At 45.7% G+C, this 23,645-nt stretch overlaps 1 protein-coding gene across 2 annotated transcripts in view; it reads right to left on the bottom strand.

The window, feature by feature from the left end:
- Nucleotides 1–23,645, bottom strand: part of ASXL2 (ASXL transcriptional regulator 2) — a 48,169-nt gene that overhangs the window by 12,259 nt on the left and 12,265 nt on the right. The window contains exons 2-4 of one of the 2 annotated variants that reach the window (XM_069973202.1): nt 12,716–12,798; nt 11,034–11,142; nt 10,101–10,263 (exon numbers count right to left, since the gene is read on the bottom strand). In XM_069973202.1, the coding sequence (XP_069829303.1) occupies nt 10,101–10,263; nt 11,034–11,142; nt 12,716–12,798 (355 nt within the window). Of the gene's footprint in view, nt 1–9,620; nt 9,913–10,100; nt 10,264–11,033; nt 11,143–12,715; nt 12,799–23,645 lie in introns of those variants that run through there. The other variant, XM_069973203.1, reaches the window with a different exon arrangement.

The following is a 23,645-nucleotide window of genomic DNA, read 5'->3' on the forward strand; positions in this document are numbered from 1 at the left end:
AGCGCAGTGCAGGGGACATGCTGCCGAGTCGTGCGCCGATCACCACAGCTATAAATACATGATGGTGTAACCCCGTCTCTCAGTCCAGCTGTGCTGTCAGAGGCCCAAAATAACTCTGCAATCTACTGGCTGCTCCCGCACGGCAGGATTTAAGGGATTAACATCAGATTCACATTATTAGATTCACATCTGTGTCTGGTGCACAGGATGGCGGTGAAGTGTCAGCAGGTGGGATAGCCCCTTATACCGCACCTATACATGCAGAGACATTTATAAACCTGCCCAGTGGTTACATTAACCCTTCAGAGTAATGGCTACATGCCAAAAGCAGCCGAGTTCTAAGCAGACTACTAAAGGTGCTGCGGCTGATGACAAGCTACATGGAGGAGAGCTGCTGCTGCGGCTGATGACAAGCTACACAAGGGACAGCTGCTGCTGCGGCTGATGACAAGCTACACAAGGGACAGCTGCTGCGGCTGATGACAAGCTACACAAGGGACAGCTGCTGCTGCGGCTGATGACAAGCTACACAAGGGACAGCTGCTGCTGCGGCTGATGACAAGCTACACAAGGGACAGCTGCTGCGGCTGATGACAAGCTACACAAGGGACAGCTGCTGCTGCGGCTGATGACAAGCTACACAAGGGACAGCTGCTTGTGGCTGATGACAAGCTACACAAGGGACAGCTGCTGCTGTGGCTGATGACAAGCTACACAAGGGACAGCTGCTGCTGCGGCTGATGACAAGCTACACAAGGGACAGCTGCTGCGGCTGATGACAAGCTACACAAGGGACAGCTGCTGTGGCTGATGACAAGCTACACAAGGGACAGCTGCTGCTGCGGCTGATGACAAGCTACACAAGGGACAGCTGCTGCTGCGGCTGATGACAAGCTACACAAGGGACAGCTGCTGCTACGGCTGATGACAAGCTACACAAGGGACAGCTGCTGCTGCGGCTGATGACAAGCTACACAAGGGACAGCTGCTGCGGCTGATGACAAGCTACACAAGGGACAGCTGCTGCAGCTGATGACAAGCTAGACAAGGGACAGCTGCTGCTGCGGCTGATGACAAGCTACACAAGGGACAGCTGCTGCGGCTGATGACAAGCTACATGGGGGAGAGCTGCTGCTGCGGCTGATGACAAGCTACACAAGGGAGAGCTGCTGCGGCTGATGACAAGCTACACAAGGGACCGCTGCTGCGGCTGATGACAAGCTACACAAGGGACAGCTGCTGCTGCGGCTGATGACAAGCTACACAAGGGACCGCTGCTGTGGCTGATGACAAGCTACACAACGGACAGCTGCTGCTGCGGCTGATGACAAGCTACACAACGGACAGCTGCTGCAGCGGCTGATGACAAGCTACACAAGGGACAGCTGCTGCGGCTGATGACAAGCTACACAAGGGACAGCTGCTGCGGCTGATGACAAGCTACACAAGGGACAGCTGCTGCTGTGGCTGATGACAAGCTACACAAGGGACAGCTGCTGCGGCGGCTGATGACAAGCTACACAAGGGACAGCTGCTGCTGCGGCTGATGACAAGCTACACAAGGGACAGCTGCTGCGGCTGATGACAAGCTACACAAGGGACCGCTGCTGCGGCGGCTGATGACAAGCTACACAAGGGACAGCTGCTGCGGCTGATGACAAGCTACACAAGGGACAGCTGCTGCGGCGGCTGATGACAAGCTACACAAGGGACATCTGCTGCTGCGGCTGATGACAAGCTACACAAGGGACAGCTGCTGCTGCGGCTGATGACAAGCTACACAAGGGACCGCTGCTGCGGCTGATGACAAGCTACACAAGGGACAGCTGCTGCTGCGGCTGATGACAAGCTACATGGGGGAGAGCTGCTGCTGCGGCTGATGACAAGCTACACAAGGGACCGCTGCTGCGGCTGATGACAGGCTACACAAGGGACAGCTGCTGCGGCTGATGACAAGCTACACAACGGACAACTGCTGCGGCTGATGACAAGCTACACAAGGGACAGCTGCTGCGGCTGATGACAAGCTACACAAGGGACAGCTGCTGCGGCTGATGACAAGCTACACAAGGGACAGCTGCTGCAGCTGATGACAAGCTACACAAGGGACAGCTGCTGCGGCTGATGACAAGCTACATGGGGGAGAGCTGCTGCTGCGGCTGATGACAAGCTACACAAGGGAGAGCTGCTGCGGCTGATGACAAGCTACACAAGGGACCGCTGCTGCGGCTGATGACAAGCTACACAAGGGACAGCTGCTGCTGCGGCTGATGACAAGCTACACAAGGGACAGCTGCTGCTGTGGCTGATGACAAGCTACACAAGGGACCGCTGCTGTGGCTGATGACAAGCTACACAACGGACAGCTGCTGCTGCGGCTGATGACAAGCTACACAACGGACAGCTGCTGCAGCGGCTGATGACAAGCTACACAAGGGACAGCTGCTGCGGCTGATGACAAGCTACACAAGGGACAGCTGCTGCGGCTGATGACAAGCTACACAAGGGACAGCTGCTGCTGCGGCTGATGACAAGCTACACAAGGGACAGCTGCTGCGGCTGATGACAAGCTACACAAGGGACAGCTGCTGCGGCGGCTGATGACAAGCTACACAAGGGACAGCTGCTGCTGTGGCTGATGACAAGCTACACAAGGGACAGCTGCTGCGGCTGATGACAAGCTACACAAGGGACCGCTGCTGCGGCGGCTGATGACAAGCTACACAAGGGACAGCTGCTGCGGCTGATGACAAGCTACACAAGGGACAGCTGCTGCTGCGGCTGATGACAAGCTACACAAGGGACAGCTGCTGCTGCGGCTGATGACAAGCTACACAAGGGACCGCTGCTGCGGCTGATGACAAGCTACACAAGGGACAGCTGCTGCGGCTGATGACAAGCTACATGGGGAGAGCTGCTGCTGCGGCTGATGACAAGCTACACAAGGGACCGCTGCTGCGGCTGATGACAGGCTACACAAGGGACAGCTGCTGCGGCTGATGACAAGCTACACAACGGACAACTGCTGCGGCTGATGACAAGCTACACAAGGGACAGCTGCTGCGGCTGATGACAAGCTACACAAGGGACAGCTGCTGCGGCTGATGACAAGCTACACAAGGGACAGCTGCTGCTGCGGCTGATGACAAGCTACATGGGGGAGAGCTGCTGCTGCGGCTGATGACAAGCTACACAAGGGACCGCTGCTGCGGCTGATGACAGGCTACACAAGGGACAGCTGCTGCGGCTGATGACAAGCTACACAACGGACAACTGCTGCGGCTGATGACAAGCTACACAAGGGACAGCTGCTGCGGCTGATGACAAGCTACACAAGGGACAGCTGCTGCGGCTGATGACAAGCTACACAAGGGACAGCTGCTGCAGCTGATGACAAGCTACACAAGGGACAGCTGCTGCGGCTGATGACAAGCTACATGGGGGAGAGCTGCTGCTGCGGCTGATGACAAGCTACACAAGGGAGAGCTGCTGCGGCTGATGACAAGCTACACAAGGGACCGCTGCTGCGGCTGATGACAAGCTACACAAGGGACAGCTGCTGCTGCGGCTGATGACAAGCTACACAAGGGACAGCTGCTGCTGTGGCTGATGACAAGCTACACAAGGGACCGCTGCTGTGGCTGATGACAAGCTACACAACGGACAGCTGCTGCTGCGGCTGATGACAAGCTACACAACGGACAGCTGCTGCAGCGGCTGATGACAAGCTACACAAGGGACAGCTGCTGCGGCTGATGACAAGCTACACAAGGGACAGCTGCTGCGGCTGATGACAAGCTACACAAGGGACAGCTGCTGCTGCGGCTGATGACAAGCTACACAAGGGACAGCTGCTGCGGCTGATGACAAGCTACACAAGGGACAGCTGCTGCGGCGGCTGATGACAAGCTACACAAGGGACAGCTGCTGCTGTGGCTGATGACAAGCTACACAAGGGACAGCTGCTGCGGCTGATGACAAGCTACACAAGGGACCGCTGCTGCGGCGGCTGATGACAAGCTACACAAGGGACAGCTGCTGCGGCTGATGACAAGCTACACAAGGGACAGCTGCTGCTGCGGCTGATGACAAGCTACACAAGGGACAGCTGCTGCTGCGGCTGATGACAAGCTACACAAGGGACCGCTGCTGCGGCTGATGACAAGCTACACAAGGGACAGCTGCTGCGGCTGATGACAAGCTACATGGGGGAGAGCTGCTGCTGCGGCTGATGACAAGCTACACAAGGGACCGCTGCTGCGGCTGATGACAGGCTACACAAGGGACAGCTGCTGCGGCTGATGACAAGCTACACAACGGACAACTGCTGCGGCTGATGACAAGCTACACAAGGGACAGCTGCTGCGGCTGATGACAAGCTACACAAGGGACAGCTGCTGCGGCTGATGACAAGCTACACAAGGGACAGCTGCCCAGCACTGATCAGAGAAAAGCTCTGATTTACATTTCAGGCATAGTGTGGACCCTGTGTAGCACAGCGCGAACCCTCTGGTGCACAGCACTTACACATATATACAATACACACACCGAGCACAGCACTTACACATATATACAATACACACACCGAGCACAGCACTTACACATATATACAATACACACACCGAGCACAGCACTTACACACATAAATACAATACACACACCGAGCACAGCACTTACACATATATATACACAATACACACACCGAGCACAGCACTTACACATATATACAATACACACACCGAGCACAGCACTTACACATATACACAATACACACACACACCGAGCACAGCACTTACACATTTGTACAATACACACGCCGAGCACAGCACTTACACACATAAATACAATACACACACCGAGCACAGCACTTACACATATATACAATACACACACACACACACCGAGCACAGCACTTGCACATATATACAATACACACACACCGAGCACAGCACTTGCACATATATACAATACACAATACACACACACACACACACACACACCGAGCACAGCACTTGCACATATATACAATACACACACACCGAGCACAGCACTTGCACACATATATACAATACACACACACCGAGCACAGCACTTACACATATATACAATACACACACACACTGAGCACAGCACTTATACACATATATACAATACACAATACACACACACTGAGCACAGCACTTATACACATATATACAATACACAATACACACACACTGAGCACAGCACTTACACATATATACAATACACACACGGAACACAGCACTTACACATATACAGTATACAATACACACACCGAGCACAGCATATACACATATATACAACACACACATCGAGCACAGCACTTACACTTTTATACAACACACACACACACACCAGGCACAGCACTTACACATTTATACAACACACACACACACCAGGCACAGCACTTACACATTTATACAATACACACACACACACCAGGCACAGCACTTACACATTTATACAATACACACACACACACCGAGCACAGCACTTACACATATATATACACAACACACACACCGAGCACAGCACTTACACATATATATACACAATACACACACCGAGCACAGCACTTACACACATAAATACAATACACACACCGAGCACAGCACTTACACATATATACAATACACACCGAGCACAGCACTTACACATATATATACACAATACACACACCGAGCACAGCACTTACATATATATATACACAATACACACACCGAGCACAGCACTTACACATATACACAATACACACACACACACCGAGCACAGCACTTACACATTTGTACAATACACACGCCGAGCACAGCACTTACACACATAAATACAATACACACACCGAGCACAGCACTTACACATATATACAATACACAATACACACACACACACACCGAGCACAGCACTTGCACATATATACAATACACACACACCGAGCACAGCACTTGCACACATATATACAATACACACACACCAAGCACAGCACTTACACATATATACAATACACACACACACTGAGCACAGCACTTATACACATATATACAATACACAATACACACACACTGAGCACAGCACTTACACATATATACAATACACACACGGAACACAGCACTTACACATATACAGTATACAATACACACACCGAGCACAGCATTTACACATATATACAACACACACATCGAGCACAGCACTTACACTTTTATACAACACACACACACACACACATACACACCAGGCACAGCACTTACACATTTATACAACACACACACCAGGCACAGCACTTACACATTTATACAACACACACACACACACACCAGGCACAGCACGGACTTTCTGGAGGAGACAGGGTTACCAAGCACACACACACTGTTTACACTCTCACTTGCTTGATGCTTGATAAAGGCCCATGTTAGACAATATAGGGCCGAAACGCGTTGCAATAAAGAGTATATGTTTACTATGCCATCTACCTCTGGATGATCCCTGGCTGCACCGCTGTGTGCAAATTTAAATACTCCTGCGCTTATTATACCTGGTGTGGATTCGACTCTTGGTCCTGTAATCGGCTGATTACACATCTGCATGTGCCTGCACTTACACTCATCCATTTACACTGCTGTATATAACGTTTCTGTCATTGTCCTCCTGCACAGCTCTGTGATTCTCACTTCCTGACTGGTCCATGCTGAACACACACCCCTCCCCCATTGCTGTCAGGTGACCACACAGACCTCTGACAGCAGCCCTGCTTCTCTATTCTAGCCTCTTGTACTACGCTGCTGCATTATGGGGATCTACAGCTCCATCCTGTATCTACAACCAGCTGCTGTGTTATCAGGGTTATACAGTTACTATACATTATACACCACATGCTGATTGCTATACTGTACAGTAACTTATATATCACATATCCAGTTGCTGTATTATCAGGGTTATACAGTTACTATACATTATACACCACATGCTGCTATACTGTATAGTAACTTATATATCACATATCCAGCTGCTGTGTTATCAGGGTTATACAGTTACTATACATTATATACCACATGCTGATTACTATACTGTACAGTAACTTATATATCACATATCCAGCTGCTGTGTTATCAGGGTTATACAGTTACTATACATTATACACCACATGCTGCTATACTGTACAGTAACCTATATATCACATATCCAGCTGCTGTGTTATCAGGGTTATACAGATACTATACATTATACACCACATGCTGCTATACTGTACAGTAACGTATATATCACATATCCAGCTGCTGTGTTATCAGGGTTATACAGTTACTATACATTATATACCACATGCTGCTATACTGTACAGTAACTTATATATCACATATCCAGCTGCTGCTGTGTTATCAGGGTTATACAGTTACTATACATTATACACCACATGCTGCTATACTGTACAGTAACTTATATATCACATATCCAGCTGCTGTGTTATCAGGGTTATACAGTTACTATACATTATACACCACATGCTGCTATACTGTACAGTAACTTATATATCACATATCCAGCTGCTGTGTTATCAGGGTTATACAGTTACTATACATTATATACCACATGCTGATTGCTATACTGTACAGTAACTTATATATCACATATCCAGCTGCTGTGTTATCAGGGTTATACAGTTACTATACATTATATACCACATGCTGATTACTATACTGTACAGTAACTAATATATCACATATTCTGCTGTTTCTCATTGTTTCATCTGTTCTATATGTTATTCGGAATAATAAATCAGTATATTTGGGGGGTGGAGCCAATTGTTTGCAGATCAGTGATTTCTTATGGGAAAATTTGCTTTGGTATAAGAGTGATTTGGATTACAAGTGCTGTCCCGGAACGAATTATGCTCATAATCCAGACCACCACTATAATATATATATATATATATATATATATATATATATATATATATATATATATATATATATATATACACAAACACACACACATATATACACACACACAACCATATATCATGTACATATGAAGACACATACACTGCTAATAGTCCAAACACAGCAACTAATGCATAAACACTACACTGTACTGTATATGTAACACACTACACCGTATATGTGTGTATACACACACATATATATATATATATATATATATATATATATATATATATATATATAATAACACACAACACCATATATACCACACCACACTATAATACACTGGACTATATATAAACACACTACACTATATATAACACACACACATATATATATATACATATATATATATATATATATATATGTGTGTGTGTTATATATAGTGTAATGTATTATAGTGTGGTATATATGGTGTTGTGTGTTATATACAGTGCAGTGTGTAATATATATTACACACTGCACTGTATATAACACACAACACCATATATACCACACTATAATACACTACACTATATATAATACACATTTGATTAGGAAAATATATACTATAAAAATATCAACACACTATACATAACACACACACACTATACATAATACAAACTAGGTAGACAAAAGGCGGTACTCCGAACTTAAGTGAACAAAAAGTGGTTTGGTTTATTCACCCAGTATGCAACGTTTCAATCTTCTCAATGAGATCTCAATGAGAAGATTGAAACGTTGCATACTGGGTGAATAAACCAAACCACTTTTTGTTCACTTAAGTTCGGAGTGCCGCCTTTTGTCTACCTTCTGTGTCACCATCGGGACCTGGGTCTGGGACCGTGAGGCAGAGCACCCTACCTGAGCCATTGAGCCACACAGTGCCGCTTAGCAACTCTGGATACTTCATAATACAAACTATATACTATACACAATACATAATAAACACACACAATACATACCATACACTTTACATAATACGCACACAGCTATAGAGACACACACTAAATATAAAACACACAAACACTACAGCTAATACACTATATAATACACACACATTATACATATACAGTATAGTACACACTGTACATAATACACCTACAGATTATACACACACAGCTATAGAGACACACACTAAATATAAAACACACAAACACTACAGCTAATACACTATATATAATACACACACATTATACATATACAGTATAGTACACACTGCACATAATACACCTACAGATTATACACACACAGCTATAGAGACACACACTAAATATAAAACACACTAACACACACACACTACAGCTAATACACTATATATAATACACACACACACACACACACTACAGCTAATACACTATATATAATACACACACACACACTATACATATACAGTATAGTACACACTCTACATAATACACCCACAGACTATACACGCACAGCTATGGGAGACAATACACACTATATATAATACACACACACACAAACACTATAGATAACACACTATACATAATACACCCACTACAGATAATACACACACACACTATACACAATACACAGACATCTTGCACACAGCTATAGGAGATGATCTGGGTGACACCATGACACCTCCCGCCAGCACACTCCTACCACCCTGCAGCCGGGCAGATGATGCAGCAGAGCTGAGGGTGTTGTGGCCGTGTATCCTACCTGGTGGCTGCGGCCCTCTCTCCATCCTCTGTGCTGCTGTGGCACCGGCAGATATGTTATACTAGGTGGGGGAGGTTGCTGGACGCGGTCTCGTTCACTGAGCGCAGCTCTGAGGTTCTTGTTTTTTTGAATATACGTTGAATCTCTTTGCTCTTATAAGGAAGTGGTGGTTTCTACAGATCTGTTTCCTGTTTCGCACACGTACGCGCATCGCACAGTGACGTCCTCTGCAGGGGGGCTGCAGCCCGCACAGGGGTCAGGTGGATGGACGCCCCCTAGAGGTCACTGATGACCAGCGCAGCTGCTTGGTTACAATGTATCAGTGCCGGCTATCTGAAACACTGTAACAACCCTGCAGCTGTGAGCAGGACGGGAGGATTGTGCCAACCCACTAACACAAGGGAACCCCGCCCTCATAGAGATGATGTCATAGTGATCTCACAATGCAGAGCCCGCCCATCCATAGAGGGGACCCCTGACCTTTCCTCTTCCAGCAGCTCCTCCTCTGCTCCTTGGTACTGGTCACACTGGTGCTGCTGGTGGTGGAGCCGCCACTGCTCTCCGACCCTGGGGAATCCGACTGCCCCTCACTGCTGTCCTCCGAGCACTCCGACAGATCCTTCACTACATCCGCCACATCCTTCTGTAACACAACAGCAGAACAGTGAGCGCAGCTCTGAAGGATAACATAGATGAAGTAATGTGTGTACAGTGACCAGAAGAACAGTGAGCGCAGCTCTGGAGGATAACATAGATGAAGTAATGTATGTACAGTGACCAGCAGAATAGTGAGCGCAGCTCTGGAGGATAACATAGATGAAGTAATGTGTGTACAGTGACCAGAAGAACAGTGAGCGCAGCTCCGGAGGATAACATAGATGAAGTAATGTATGTACAGTGACCAGCAGAATAGTGAGTGCAGCTCTGGGGTATAAAATAGATGAAGTAATGTGTGTACAGTAACCAGCAGAACAGTGAGTACAGCTCCAGAGGATAACATAGATGAAGTAATGTATGTACAGTCACCAGCAGAACAATGAGCGCAGCTTCGCGGTATGACATAGATGAAGTAATGTGTGTACAGTGACTCTGCCAGCAGAATAGTTAGCGCAGCTCCATAGTATAACATAGACGAAGTAATGTATATACATTGCCTTAGCCAGCAAAACAGTGAGCGCAGCTCCGGAGTATAACAGAGAGGAAGTAATGTGTGTACAGCGACCAGCAGAATAGTGAGCGCAGCTCCGGAGTATAATATAGATGAAGTAATATATGTACAGTTACCAGCAGAATAGTGAGCACAGCTCTGGAGTACCTATACAGTCACAGGTCAATGTCACTGTTTCAGGTGCTGATAATCCCGCCCACTAGTCTGTGACCAATACTGGCACAGGAGGTCACTGGGATCCTTACCTTTAGCGTGTAGACGCCCATCCTGCCCGGGACCTTGTAGAACATGCCCTCCTCGCCCCGGGAGTTAGTGTGCAGCATGGCATTCAGGCAGGCCAGGGGGGAGGTGCCGCTGCAAAACACCAGGAGAAGACAACATGTGAGCACCAGGAGAAGACACGTGAGCACCAGGAGAAGACAACATGTGAGCACCAGGAGAAGACACGTGAGCACCAGGAGAAGACAACATGTGAGCACCAGGAGAAGACACGTGAGCACCAGGAGAAGACACGACACGTGAGCACCAGGAGAAGACACACGTGAGCACCAGGAGAAGACACATGTGAGCACCAGGAGAAGATACGTGAGCACCAGGAGAAGACACGACACGTGAGCACCAAGAGAAGACACGTGAGCACCAGGAGAAGACACGACACTTGAGCACCAGGAGAAGATACGTGAGCACCAGGAGAAGACACGACACGTGAGCACCAGGAGAAGACACGTGAGCACCAGGAGAAGACACGTGAGCACCAGGAGAAGACACGACACATGAGTACCAGGAGAAGACACGTGAGCACAAGGAGAAGACACGTGAGCACCAGGAGAAGACACGTGAGCACCAGGAGAAGACTCGACACGTGAGCACCAGGAGAAGACACGTGAGCACCAGGAGAAGACATGACACGTGAGCACCAGGAGAAGACATAACATGGAGAAGACACGACACGTAAGCACCAGGAGAAGACATGACACATGAGCACCGGGAGAAGACACGACACGTGAGCACCAGTAGAAGAGACAACATAGAAAATACACAACACATGAGCACCAGGAGAGGACACGACACGTGAGCACCAGGAGAAGACACGACACGTGAGCACCAGGAGAAGACACGTGAGCACCAGAAGACACGACATGTGAGCACCAGGAGAAGACACGACACGTGAGCACCAGGAGAAGACACGACACGTGAGCACCAGGAGAAGACACGACAAGTGAGCACCAGGAGAAGACACGACACGTGAGCACCAGGAGAAGACACGACACGTGAGCACCAGGAGAAGACACATGAGCACCAGGAGAAGACACGACACGTGAGCACCAGGAGAAGACACGTGAGCACCAGGAGAAGACACGTGAGCACCAGGAGAAGACACGACACGTGAGCACCAGGAGAAGACACGACACGTGAGCACCAGGAGAAGACACGACACGTGAGCACCAGGAGAAGACACGTGAGCACCAGGAGAAGACACGACACGTGAGCACCAGGAGAAGACACGACACGTGAGCACCAGGAGAAGACACGACACGTGAGCACCAGGAGAAGACACGTGAGCACCAGGAGAAGACACGACACGTGAGCACCAGGAGAAGACACGACACGTGAGCACCAGGAGAAGACACAACACATGAGCACCAGGAGAAGAGACCACATAGAAAATACACAACACGTGAGCACCAGGAAAAGACATGACACGTGAGCACCAGGAGAGGACACGACATGAAGAGCACACAACACGCATAGTGACCACAGAGCACAGTGTATACCGATAGTGACCACAGAGCACAGTGTATACCAATAGTGACCACAGAGCACAGTGTATACCAATAGTGACCACAGAGCACAGTGTATACTGATAGTAACCACAGAGCACGGTGTATACCAATAGTGACCACAGAGCACAGTATAATGGACTGACCTGATCTCTTTCAGTCCCTCTCGCTGGATCACCTGTAGGATCTCCTTATGGCTCATCGGTGTGTTGTGGTATTTCTCCAGCACCTGAGGAGGAAGAGGAGGGAAACAGTCAGCCATGTGATCACCTCACCTGTACGGATCCTCAGTCACAGCTGGTATATATACACTGGGTTCCTGTGCGCTCTGTGTGGTCACCATCTCAGCCATGGACTGTATGGACTGTACCACAAACACAGGGGGGGTTGGCGATTATACTGCTCCTGTATGGACTGTACTACACACGCTCTCCACAGGGGGGGGCACAGTAACACAGGATGATTGTACAGCTCCTGTCACACAGTAATAATGGATGGATGACCTCACAGCCTCCCTGACTGTGTGTGTATGTGTGTGTGTGTGTGTGTGTGTATGTATGTATGTATGTGTGTGTGTATATGTATATATATATATATATATATATATATATATATATATATATATATATATATATATGAGAGAGAGAGAGATGTATATATTCATGGCCAAAAGTTTTGAGAATGACACAAATCTTATATTTTCCCATAATCCTCTGCCCTCTGGTTTTCTGTGTGTTTGTCAGATGTTTTTATCACATACAGAAATATAATTGCACTCATATTATTTATTTATTTTTTTAAACAATATTTTATTAGTGGCTTATGTAATATTTGAACATACATATTGAAAATTCATTACATATTCAAAAAGAAAGTCGCTCACAGGCAACAAAGGATTGTATGTTTACAATATCATACAGATACAATGAGCCTTTGTAATAACCTTAAAAGACATATTATCATATACAATACAATGTAGTCTTACCAAAATCATAGGTAGAAAAACAGTAATTTATAATTTCACCTTAAAACATGGTATAGATGTCAGATATTCAAATATGCTACCAATAGAATGGAGAGAATTGTCTGTAACAGAGAAAGGGAAAAGCGTAAGATATTTGGAGTGCTCCCAGAGTTCCCTTTTGGGCGGCCATGCAATACCAATCAGTGTCCTTAAATTGATTAATGACAGAGTCTCTCTCTTCTATAGTAAAATCATTAATTAGAAATTGTGTCCATTTGGACATAAATGCTTTTGTTGATTTTTCTTTGGTGCGTAATAGATCCAAAAGTTCCCAATGAAAGATCAGAGCGGAGATTACCTGAGAAATGTCTGGTAGAGTATCCAGTATCCAGTGTCTTTATAAACATTTCAGGGAAACTAATAGAGTTACATGAATTCCTTTAGAAGTAAGTAATTTAGGAGAGGGAGTAGTAGAGTCTATATCAATAAAATGAAAAAGATAACTAAGAGGGAGAAGTGGTATGGCATGGCCCCAAGTGGACAAAAGATAGAGCCGCACAGAGTCCCAATATTTCTGCACTCGCGTGCCGGCCCAGGCACAATGAAACAAGTCCGCTTTAGGAAATGAACATTTCGGGCAACTGTTTATGTGAGAAGTGTGGGAGTTGGAAAAAGGAATATTAAAGGCATATATAGCCTTGTGTATAAAGCGGAGATGTATTTCACGTAGAACCACATTGGGAGTGGCAGAATGCACTAGTTGAGATCCTCTCAATATTTGTTGGGTCAGATCCTCTGAAAAAATTACGGAGGACCATTTTTTGAAAAAAGATTTGTCTAGATAAATTCTTTTGAGAGCGTGATCTAAGTTCTCCATATGTATGTGATAAAGAATTATGAGCCGGTGGTGTTGGGAATAGATTATCAAATTCTATATCACTTTCTGCTTCTGCTATGTCCCGTACTCTGGAAGTAAGAAATTCAATTATAGAATCGTATTGACGTAAATTAAATGAAGACAATTTAAATCGTGTTCTGACGATATCCCATGATAAGAAAGTGTTGGAATTAGTATCCAGCAGATCCCCAACAGAAGAAACATGTGCACTCTGCCACTCCGAGTAGTCCAATTTGTCCGAGTCAGGTGGGTAAAGTGGTGAATGCCACAGAGGAAATCTTTTCCATAGGCAAAAGGGTAAACCATATAATTTTCGTATCGCCTTCCATGTGGCAATGGTGTCTTTAAAGATAACACTTCTCTTAATTTCTGGGGGTAGTTTGGTAATTTAGCATGTAGCAGGGTGGGTAAAGGCCAAGGTGCTGCTCAAGCTTTCTCAATTAAAATATTGGAGAAATATGACGTGTCCATAATCCAATCTTTAGCATGGCGAAAGAGAGCGGCTAAATTATATAATCTAATATCTGGGCATTGAGGGCCACCTTTAGAAGTAGGGAGACAGAGAGTGGAATAGGCAATACGAGGTCTTTGATTGCCAAATAAATTTAGTGACATATGATTGGAGTAGGGAAACGTCAGAATGTTGGAGTAAAAGGGGTATTGTTTGCATTGGATATAACAGTTTTCCAAAACACATCATTTTGATTAAGTGGGTACGGCCTAGAATTGACAATGGTAGAGATTCCCATCTCTGGAGATCTTGTTTTATTCTCTTAATTATAGGGCGATAGTTCAGGGAATATAGTGAGGAGGGAGTTCTGCCAATCTGGATTCCTAGATAAGTAATATAGGATTTAGCGATGGAGACCCCCGCAGGACCCAAAGTAGACCTCTTATGTGGAGTTAGGTAAAGAAGTTGACTTTTATGTATATTGATTCTATACCCAAAGAAGGAAGCAAAAAATTTTAAGGCATCTAATACTGCCGGAACATGTAGATCTGGGTTATCTAAATATATTAAAGTATCATCAGCAAAGCATGTAACTTTGATGATTTGGGAACCAACCCGTATGCCTGAGAAAAAGTCAGAAGAAATAAGATATCTAGCAAGAGGCTCCATCGCCAAATTGAACAATAGAGGGGATAGGGGGCAACCCTGTCTGGAACCTTTTTGTAAGGGAAAGCTATCTGAAAGGAAACCCGGGGTATGAATTCTAGCTTTCGGACATGTGTATATTGTGGAAATAAAATCTTTGAATTGACCTGTGATACCAAATTTTGTTAAGGTCATGTCCAGCCACTCCCAGCTGATATTATCAAAAGCCTTTTCGGCGTCAATTGCCAACAGACCCGGAGAGTGGCTGGAACGACCCCCAGATTGGACACCAGACTGGGCCGCTAGTACCGTTCTTATATTAGTGACACCAGAACGTCCTTTTATAAAGCCAACTTGATGGCTGCCTATTAGTGATGGTAGGATGTCTGCCAATCTATTGGTCATAATCTTTGCCAACAATTTTAGGTCTACATTTATTAAAGAGATTGGCCTGTACGAATTAGGAGATGTCGGATCCTTCCCCTGTTTGTGTAGTATTTTGATATATGCAGTATCTCCCGAGGGGAGCATGTGATGGTCAGTCAGAATAGTTTGGAAAGTAGAAAGAAGGGTAGGGTTGATGACAGAAGACATAGATTTATAAAATTCCGCACTATAGCCATCAGGGCCTGGAGCTTTGTTATTTTTAAGTGTAGAGATAGTGGCAGTAATTTCCTCCAATGTGACTGGGGCGTTGAGAGAATCAAGAGAAGGGGTATCAAGAGAAGGTAGAGTTAATGACTCTAGAAAGTTCTTACCAGCAGCCAGATCAAGCCTATCTTTGGAATATAGTGAGCGGTAAAATTGTTGTAAAAGTTGTGATATGACTTTAGGATCTTTTTGTATATTACCCGCTGTATCTTTGAGAGCAGGGATATGTGTAGTAGGTCTACGTCCTTTAGCAAGGTTAGCTAACATTTTCCCTGATTTATTACCATAGCGGAATAAACGGGATATGTATTGATCTCTATATATAGCATTGAGTTTTTCCTGTGCAATTTCGAAAGCTTGTCTAGCTGCTGTCCATTTAGATTTATTGTCATCTGTAGGGGAAGACAGGAAAAGAGTGTATGTAGAGCGCAGATCTTGGGAAAGTTGAAGATAGTTTTTACGTGCTTCACGTTTCTGGGCAGCCACATAAGAAATGATTTGGCCCCTTAGAACTGCTTTTGCAGTCTCCCAGAAAAGTATTGGGGATTGTGTATGTTCAGCATTGTTAGAATAAAAGTCTGACCACCATTTTTTTAATAGTTTGAGAAATGATTCATCACTAGCTAAATGAGAAGGAAATCTCCAAATAATATCGGATCCCTTCTGAAAAATATCTCTTAATTGTAAACTAACAGGGGAGTGATCCGAAATTACTGTATCATGAATTTCAGAGTCTTCTACTCTGCCAAGAGAGTCCGGTGACACTAAACAGTAGTCTATTCTTGACCAGGCCGTTTGGGAGGGAGAGTAAAAAGAGTATTCTCTACCATCTGGGTGTAGATGACGCCAAGAATCAGATAGGGAGGTAGAATTAAGGAAGTTGGATAAAATATTATCTGATGAAGTATATACAGTAGGGGTCTTAGTTCTTTTTCTATCTTCAGTTGTATTAAGAACAGTATTTAGGTCTCCACCAACTATTTTAAGATTATTGTCATCTTGCAGAATGAGGTTTTCCAATTTTTTTAAAAAAATCAGGTCTCTGAGTGTTGGGACCATAGACGTTATATATGATATATTTGCCCGCTGAAGTGTCAATAAGAAGATGACATATCCTGCCTTCATCATCTTGATATTGAGATAATACCGTACAGGCTAAATTTTTATGTGTAAGAATAACTACCCCGCCTTTACGGTTAATAGCTGGTGAACCATAAACTGCACCCACCCAAAAACGTTTGAGTCTGAAATAATCCAATTCAGTTAAATGTGTTTCTTGCAATAATACTATATCGGCCCTAAGTCTCTTAAGGTGTTTCAGTATAGAAGTCCTCTTAGATGGGGAACATAATCCCTTAACATTCCAAGTGATTAATTTCATGCAATATTAATAGAAGAGGAGGTGTTAAGAAGAGACCCTGGAAGCACAATAACATAGTGGGTAACCCTGTCAGGCAGAAAGAGAGGATAGCGTGTAGCATATTCAGACAAACTAAAGGTGATATACCTAAGAATAAAACAGTTAACAATATAAACTAAGCGAATAAAGTGAGATGTGGACTTCACTTTTTTCGTATTGTCCAATGTTCGGAGCATTCGCAAACTCCGCATTATGGAGAAGAAATAAAGAGAAAGAAATAACTGGTGGAGAGGTCACATCAACCTCCGCTCCACTAAATGAGTATATATTAAAATTAAAGACATACACATCCCTACCCTCCTGAGAAATGTGTGAGTTGTCACAGGGAAGCAAATAAATAAAAGGGAGAGCCAGTATATAATGATTAGTACTTAAAGAAGTTGTACTTAAACCTAAAACCATACAAGGTGGAATTTAGGGCTGGGCGGTATACCGTGAAAATACCGATACCGTCTCTGGCGTCGGTAAACCGACCTCAACTGCGCCAGGACGGTATTTGCGGTATTTCAGTGCTGCACAGTGTGCTGTATGTGTCATAGCACTCGCCGTCCCGCCATGCCTGACAGAGCGCCCCCCAACGGCCCCTGCCCGCCCGTCCCTCAGTGCGCCCTGCAATCCTGCACCAGCCTATAACCTCCCCACCCCCAGCCGGACAGGCGCTGACCCGCTCCACATACCCGGGAGTGAGCGGCCGGGGGTACATAAGCTGTATCTCCTCCTCCCCTGTCACCCCGCTCAGCATTGGTACGCTTGTGGCCCCGTCGGACGTTCATACAGGCAGATCCCGGTCTCTGGAGGAGGAGACCACAGGATCATGTGATGGCGTCCCTGCGGGTGCTGGAGCTGAATAGCGGGATCTAGGGCCGCAGTGCAGATCCCCGATCACGCTATTCAGCTCCAGCACCCGCAGGGACGCCATCACATGATCCTGCGGTCTCCTCCTCCAGAGACCGGGATCTGCCTGTATGAACGTCTGACGGGGCCACAAGCGTACCAATGCTGAGCGGGTTACAAGGGGAGGAGGAGATACAGCTTATGTACCCCCGGCCGCTCACTCCCGGGTATGTGGAGCAGGTCAGCGCCTGTCCGGCTGGGAGAAGGAGATACAGCTTATGCCCCCCCCCAGCTGCTCCTCCCCCCTTCTGCCCAGATCCCCCCCAGCTGCTCCCCCCCCCTTCTGCCCAGATCCCCCCACAGCTGCTTTCCCCCTTCTGCCCAGATCCCCCCCAGCTGTTCCCCCCCCCCTTCTGCCCAGATCCCCCTAACTATTTCTTGTAATTTTATAATACATATGAATGCTCAGCTTAGCTGAGTGTGCATGAGTTATTAATGGAAAATCTGCATAGCTGTATACCTGTATATACATATCTTGTAGTGTGTGTGCATAAATACATAAATAATACTGCCACTACAGGACTTGCATATTTGAGTATACAGCTACGTAAACACTACAGGATGTGTATAAAAGGTATACAGCTATGTACACACTACAGAACATGTATATAAAAGGTATACAGCTATGTACACACTACAGAACATGTATATAAAAGGTATACAGCTATGTACACACTACCGGATGTATATATACTGGTATAGGGCTATGTACACAGTACAGGACATGTATACAGCTATGTTGCTGTATACCTGTATATAAACGTCCTGTAGTGTGTACATAGCTGTATATACAGATACTGTACTATGTACATAGCTGTATACCTGTGTATACATATCCTGTAATGGCTGTATACCTGTATATACACGTCCAGGTCTCTGCTGAGACCCCTAATAATGACAAATAATAATAAGGACAATAGCCTATATGGCCCAGCCTTGTGTTGCTGCTCAGTGAGTTACTTTTTTATACTCTTATTAAAAAAAAATCACCAGGTTTGCACGGTCAAGTGGGTGTGGCTTGCAAAAGGGGCGTGTCATAATTATCGCTCAGTTATCGTTACCGCGGCTATATGTACGATTAACCGCGATAATAATTTAGGCCAATATCGCCCAGCCCTAGTGGAATTATACATATACATACATATACATGCACACACACATATATACATATATACATACATAAATACATACATACATAAATACATACTTACACACAGACACACACACCACCAAATGCATTACTACCTAGACTAAAGAAAATAATAATGTAGTAACAAGGTGTCCCTAATATAGGATTTAGTCAACATGTATAGGGCTAAATAGAGAAAAAATACTCAGTTTTAATGAGCAGCATAGCGTCCAACAGAATAGAGATGGCGTTCATAATCATTCCATTTTTTCTACCGTGTCAGTAGGACCATCCAAACGTCGTCTCTTGTGCTTGTCTTGGATAGGTGGAGTGAGACCCTTTACATCTTTAGGGAAGAAATGGCTTCCTCAGGAGAACTGTAAAGAGAGGCTGAACCATCCGATATGAAAACTTTCAGTATGGCAGGATAAAGAAGAGCAAATCGTATTTGATTTTTTTACCAATGTCGAGCAAATGTGTGCGAAAGCTTTACGTTTTTGAACCACTGCTGCGGAGTAGTCATTAAACATGAGGATTTTGTGGCCACGAATTGCAACATCAACTGTAGATTTTTTAAAGCTTTGTAAAATGTTGTTTTTATCATTATAATTCAGATACTTGACAATCACTTGTCTGGGTTTCTGTTCTTTTTTATTTGCATCTTGCTTTCGTTTGGCTGGTGGGGGTCCCACACGGTGAGCTCTTTCCACAGTAATGTGACCGGGGATACCCAAGGCTTGGGGAATTTCTAGAGAACATATAGCATGTAATTGCATGGCTGGAATGGATTCAGGTAAACCTATAATACGTAAATTGTTGCGCCTAGAGCGGTTCTCTAGATCATCAGTCTTTGTTTGCAATGAAGCTGTGACATTCATATTCTGTTGTAGTTTTATTTTTGTAGAATGTATTTCATCTTCTAACAGGCTGACTCTCTCCTGAAGTTCAGTAATCTGTGTGGTGTGCGTTGCTATATCTCCCTGTATGGTTGCTAGGGAGGAAACTATAGTGGCCTCAAGAGAGGATTTTATGTCATTTAATATCATCTTGGACACTTGAATTGCCAGTGCCTTGCAAGACATATTTAGTCCTGGTATTATGGTGTCACAGAGGTTCGGCACTGGGGTTTGTGAGGTGTTTCCTCTGTGTGTGCCTCAGCAGCAGCACCTCGTGTCGGCGCCATCTTAGGTGTCCCTGTGACAGAGCTGTGAGGTAAATGAAGGAGGGCTTATGGGGAGGTGTATAACTGGTTCCCCGCTTAATGAAGTGGTGCCTCCGACTCCTCGGCACTTAGAGAAGTCAGAGATGTGGTCCGGCAGGGCCGGTAATGTCAGGAGTCAGAGCGGGGAGCGATATTATGAGCGGAGGGTGGAGGGGCTCACTCACACTGCTGCCATCCCATACGCGGAAGTCCTGCAATCATATTATGAGTAACAAAAGCTTATACTGACAGCTAGACGGAGTTACTGCAGCAAGTCAGTATTTGCAGTGTTGACTAGTGATGAGCGAGCGTGCTGGTCCGAGCGTGGTACTTGATCGAGTATTAGGGTACTCGATGGTTCTCGTTACTCGGACGAGCATCTCGCGATACTCGAGGAAATCTCATCATCCGTTTCCTGTAAGTTTGGGTGCTATTTCTCAGCCAATAAACATGCAGGAGACTCTTTGGTACCATATAAAACTCGGCGGGGGCAGTGCTCGCTTCAGACGCATGCTGTGAGAGATCAGGGACAGAGCTGCTGCTGGTCAGGGAGAGTGTCAGTGTAGGATATAGCGTCCCAGTAGGCAGGGTATATACTAGCAATACAAAACAGACCTTTTCAGGGCTTAAAAGCTTTTATTAATACTATTACTACAGACTGCTGGCTGGGACATGCAGTGCTGCTACCACGATTTCACCAGCACACTGTGGTGACCGGCTGCTGGCAGAAAGGGGACATTACAAAGGTCACATTAGGTGTTGCATACACACCCCTAAGAAGGGCTCAGTACTCTTTTTTGATTTTGTGGCTGGTGGTCCTGGTGTACTACACTGTATTGCTGGGATTTGTAGTGCATCCTGCATAGAACTTCACTGCTCATTGTAAGGGGGTGTAACAGAGTGTGTATAGGTCCAGCCACTACCATATTGTATCCCACAGACCCCCAAAACTAGTGGGACCACCAGTATTTTTCCTGATTTCTGTATTTCATACGCAAGGTATATCTAAGTTCACAACTGCTTGCACAGAGTAAAGGGGGTGTCACAGAGTGTGTATAGGTGCAGCCACCACCGGCTTATATCCCACAGCTACACAGATTTCACCAGCACACTGTGGTGACCGGCTGCTGGTAGAAAGGGGACAGCAGGTGTGGCATACAGACCCCTAAGAAGTCCTCAGTACTATTATATTATTATTATTATTATTACTATTATATAGTATATTCCACCATCTTTCACAGGGCAATTAGCAGTGAGCTTGGATGTGACTCACCACTTCTCCAAAAGCTGCTTGGATTTTGAGTTTGACTTGGAGGTGCTGGGCTGCCCTGCCCCTAGCGTGTTGTCAGAGCGGGTCTTCAGTGCAGCTGGTGGCATCATCAGTCACTAATAAGCGCACCCACCTGTCAACCGACAGCGCTGACAGGCTGACGTTTATTAAAGGATTGACAGTGTAGTCGTCATTCAAATTCTGGGGCCTCTTAAGAAGACTGTATTGTTATTCTTCGTCCCTACCTCCAAAGATATGGCTCTCACGCATAACTGCTTGAGGATGTGAGGCTAAATCTAGCCATAATCCTTAGTAATAATTTTAATTGGATGATTGTATTGTCCATCTTGGTCTGGGTCAGTGGAGTTTTTGGGTGGTCCACATGCTACCTGTGTTTGAACGGTTCCCTGTGTTCCCTTTTTGGAACCTCATGGCGGTTGCTGCCCCTTGGTACTCTACTGTGGTCAGGCCTAATTTTTGTGAGGTTCCACGCCTGCCTCATCTAAAGGCCGGTAATGGCCACTTTATGGTCTTTTTTTTTTCTAATCTTCAATTTAAATTTTGAAATCAAATCGACTTCAATTCAAGTGCTATTTTGCAGGGCTGTCTGGTCATCTATTGTATCTCCAAGATGTTCAAAAGGAACAGACAGTGATAATGGTGGATCCTAATTTAGCATCCTTGTGTTGTCCATTTCGTACCAGATAATCTGTGGATGTTGTCGTAGCCTTTTTGAAGGCAGGATTGACCAGGTCTTTTTAATACACAGGCTACCGTACTTGCCGTCTCTTAGAGACTTTTTAAAAGACTGAAAGTGTATTCGTTCAAATTCCAGGGCCTCTTAAGAAGACTCTATTGTTATTTTTCGTCCCTACCTCCAAAGAGATGCCTCTTACGCACAACTGCATGAGGGGGTGAGGCTAAATCTAGACATAATCCGGCTATTTTACCTTTCGGCGCAGCAGCACTGCCGTGGGTAAGCGCCAGCAGGCGGTGCTCAAACTGCTGAACAGCACCTTCTACCTTCCACCCTGGGAAAGCAGCTCAACATGAAGATTGTTGGTATCTCCTCTCCTCCTCCTCTTCCTTCAATTCTCAGCCAACAGTCTTCTTCTGCCATGCTGTGTCTGGCCTAATTATTGGGAGGCTCAATTGCTTCCTCACTCACTCCTCATGGTTCTCTGTGTCCTCACTGCCATGCTCTGACGTCACACTACGTCTGCGGAGGAGCGGGGCTGGTTGCTGGGGGCCCGCCTATCACGCCCCCGCCAACTAGCCAGCTGTTTTTTTTTTTTCTTGTCTAGCCATGACCGGGGCCTCACCACCCCCGGTCGAGAGGCATCAGGTGTACCATTGATGGTGGCCTAGCCAGTTAGCTGTCAGCACCCAGGTTCGTGTCCACTATAAATCCCAGCCCCTGGACTCACTCCAATTTTTGGGTGGGCTCACTTGCTTTCTCACTCACTTTTAATGGGTTTCTGTGAGCTCACTGTCATGCTAGGTCTGGTATAATTTTTGGAAGGCTGACTGTCTACCGCCTCTACCTTGTTCAC

Source organism: Dendropsophus ebraccatus, chromosome 6 (assembly GCF_027789765.1).
Source record: "Dendropsophus ebraccatus isolate aDenEbr1 chromosome 6, aDenEbr1.pat, whole genome shotgun sequence".
Classification (NCBI taxonomy): Eukaryota; Metazoa; Chordata; class Amphibia; order Anura; family Hylidae; genus Dendropsophus; species Dendropsophus ebraccatus.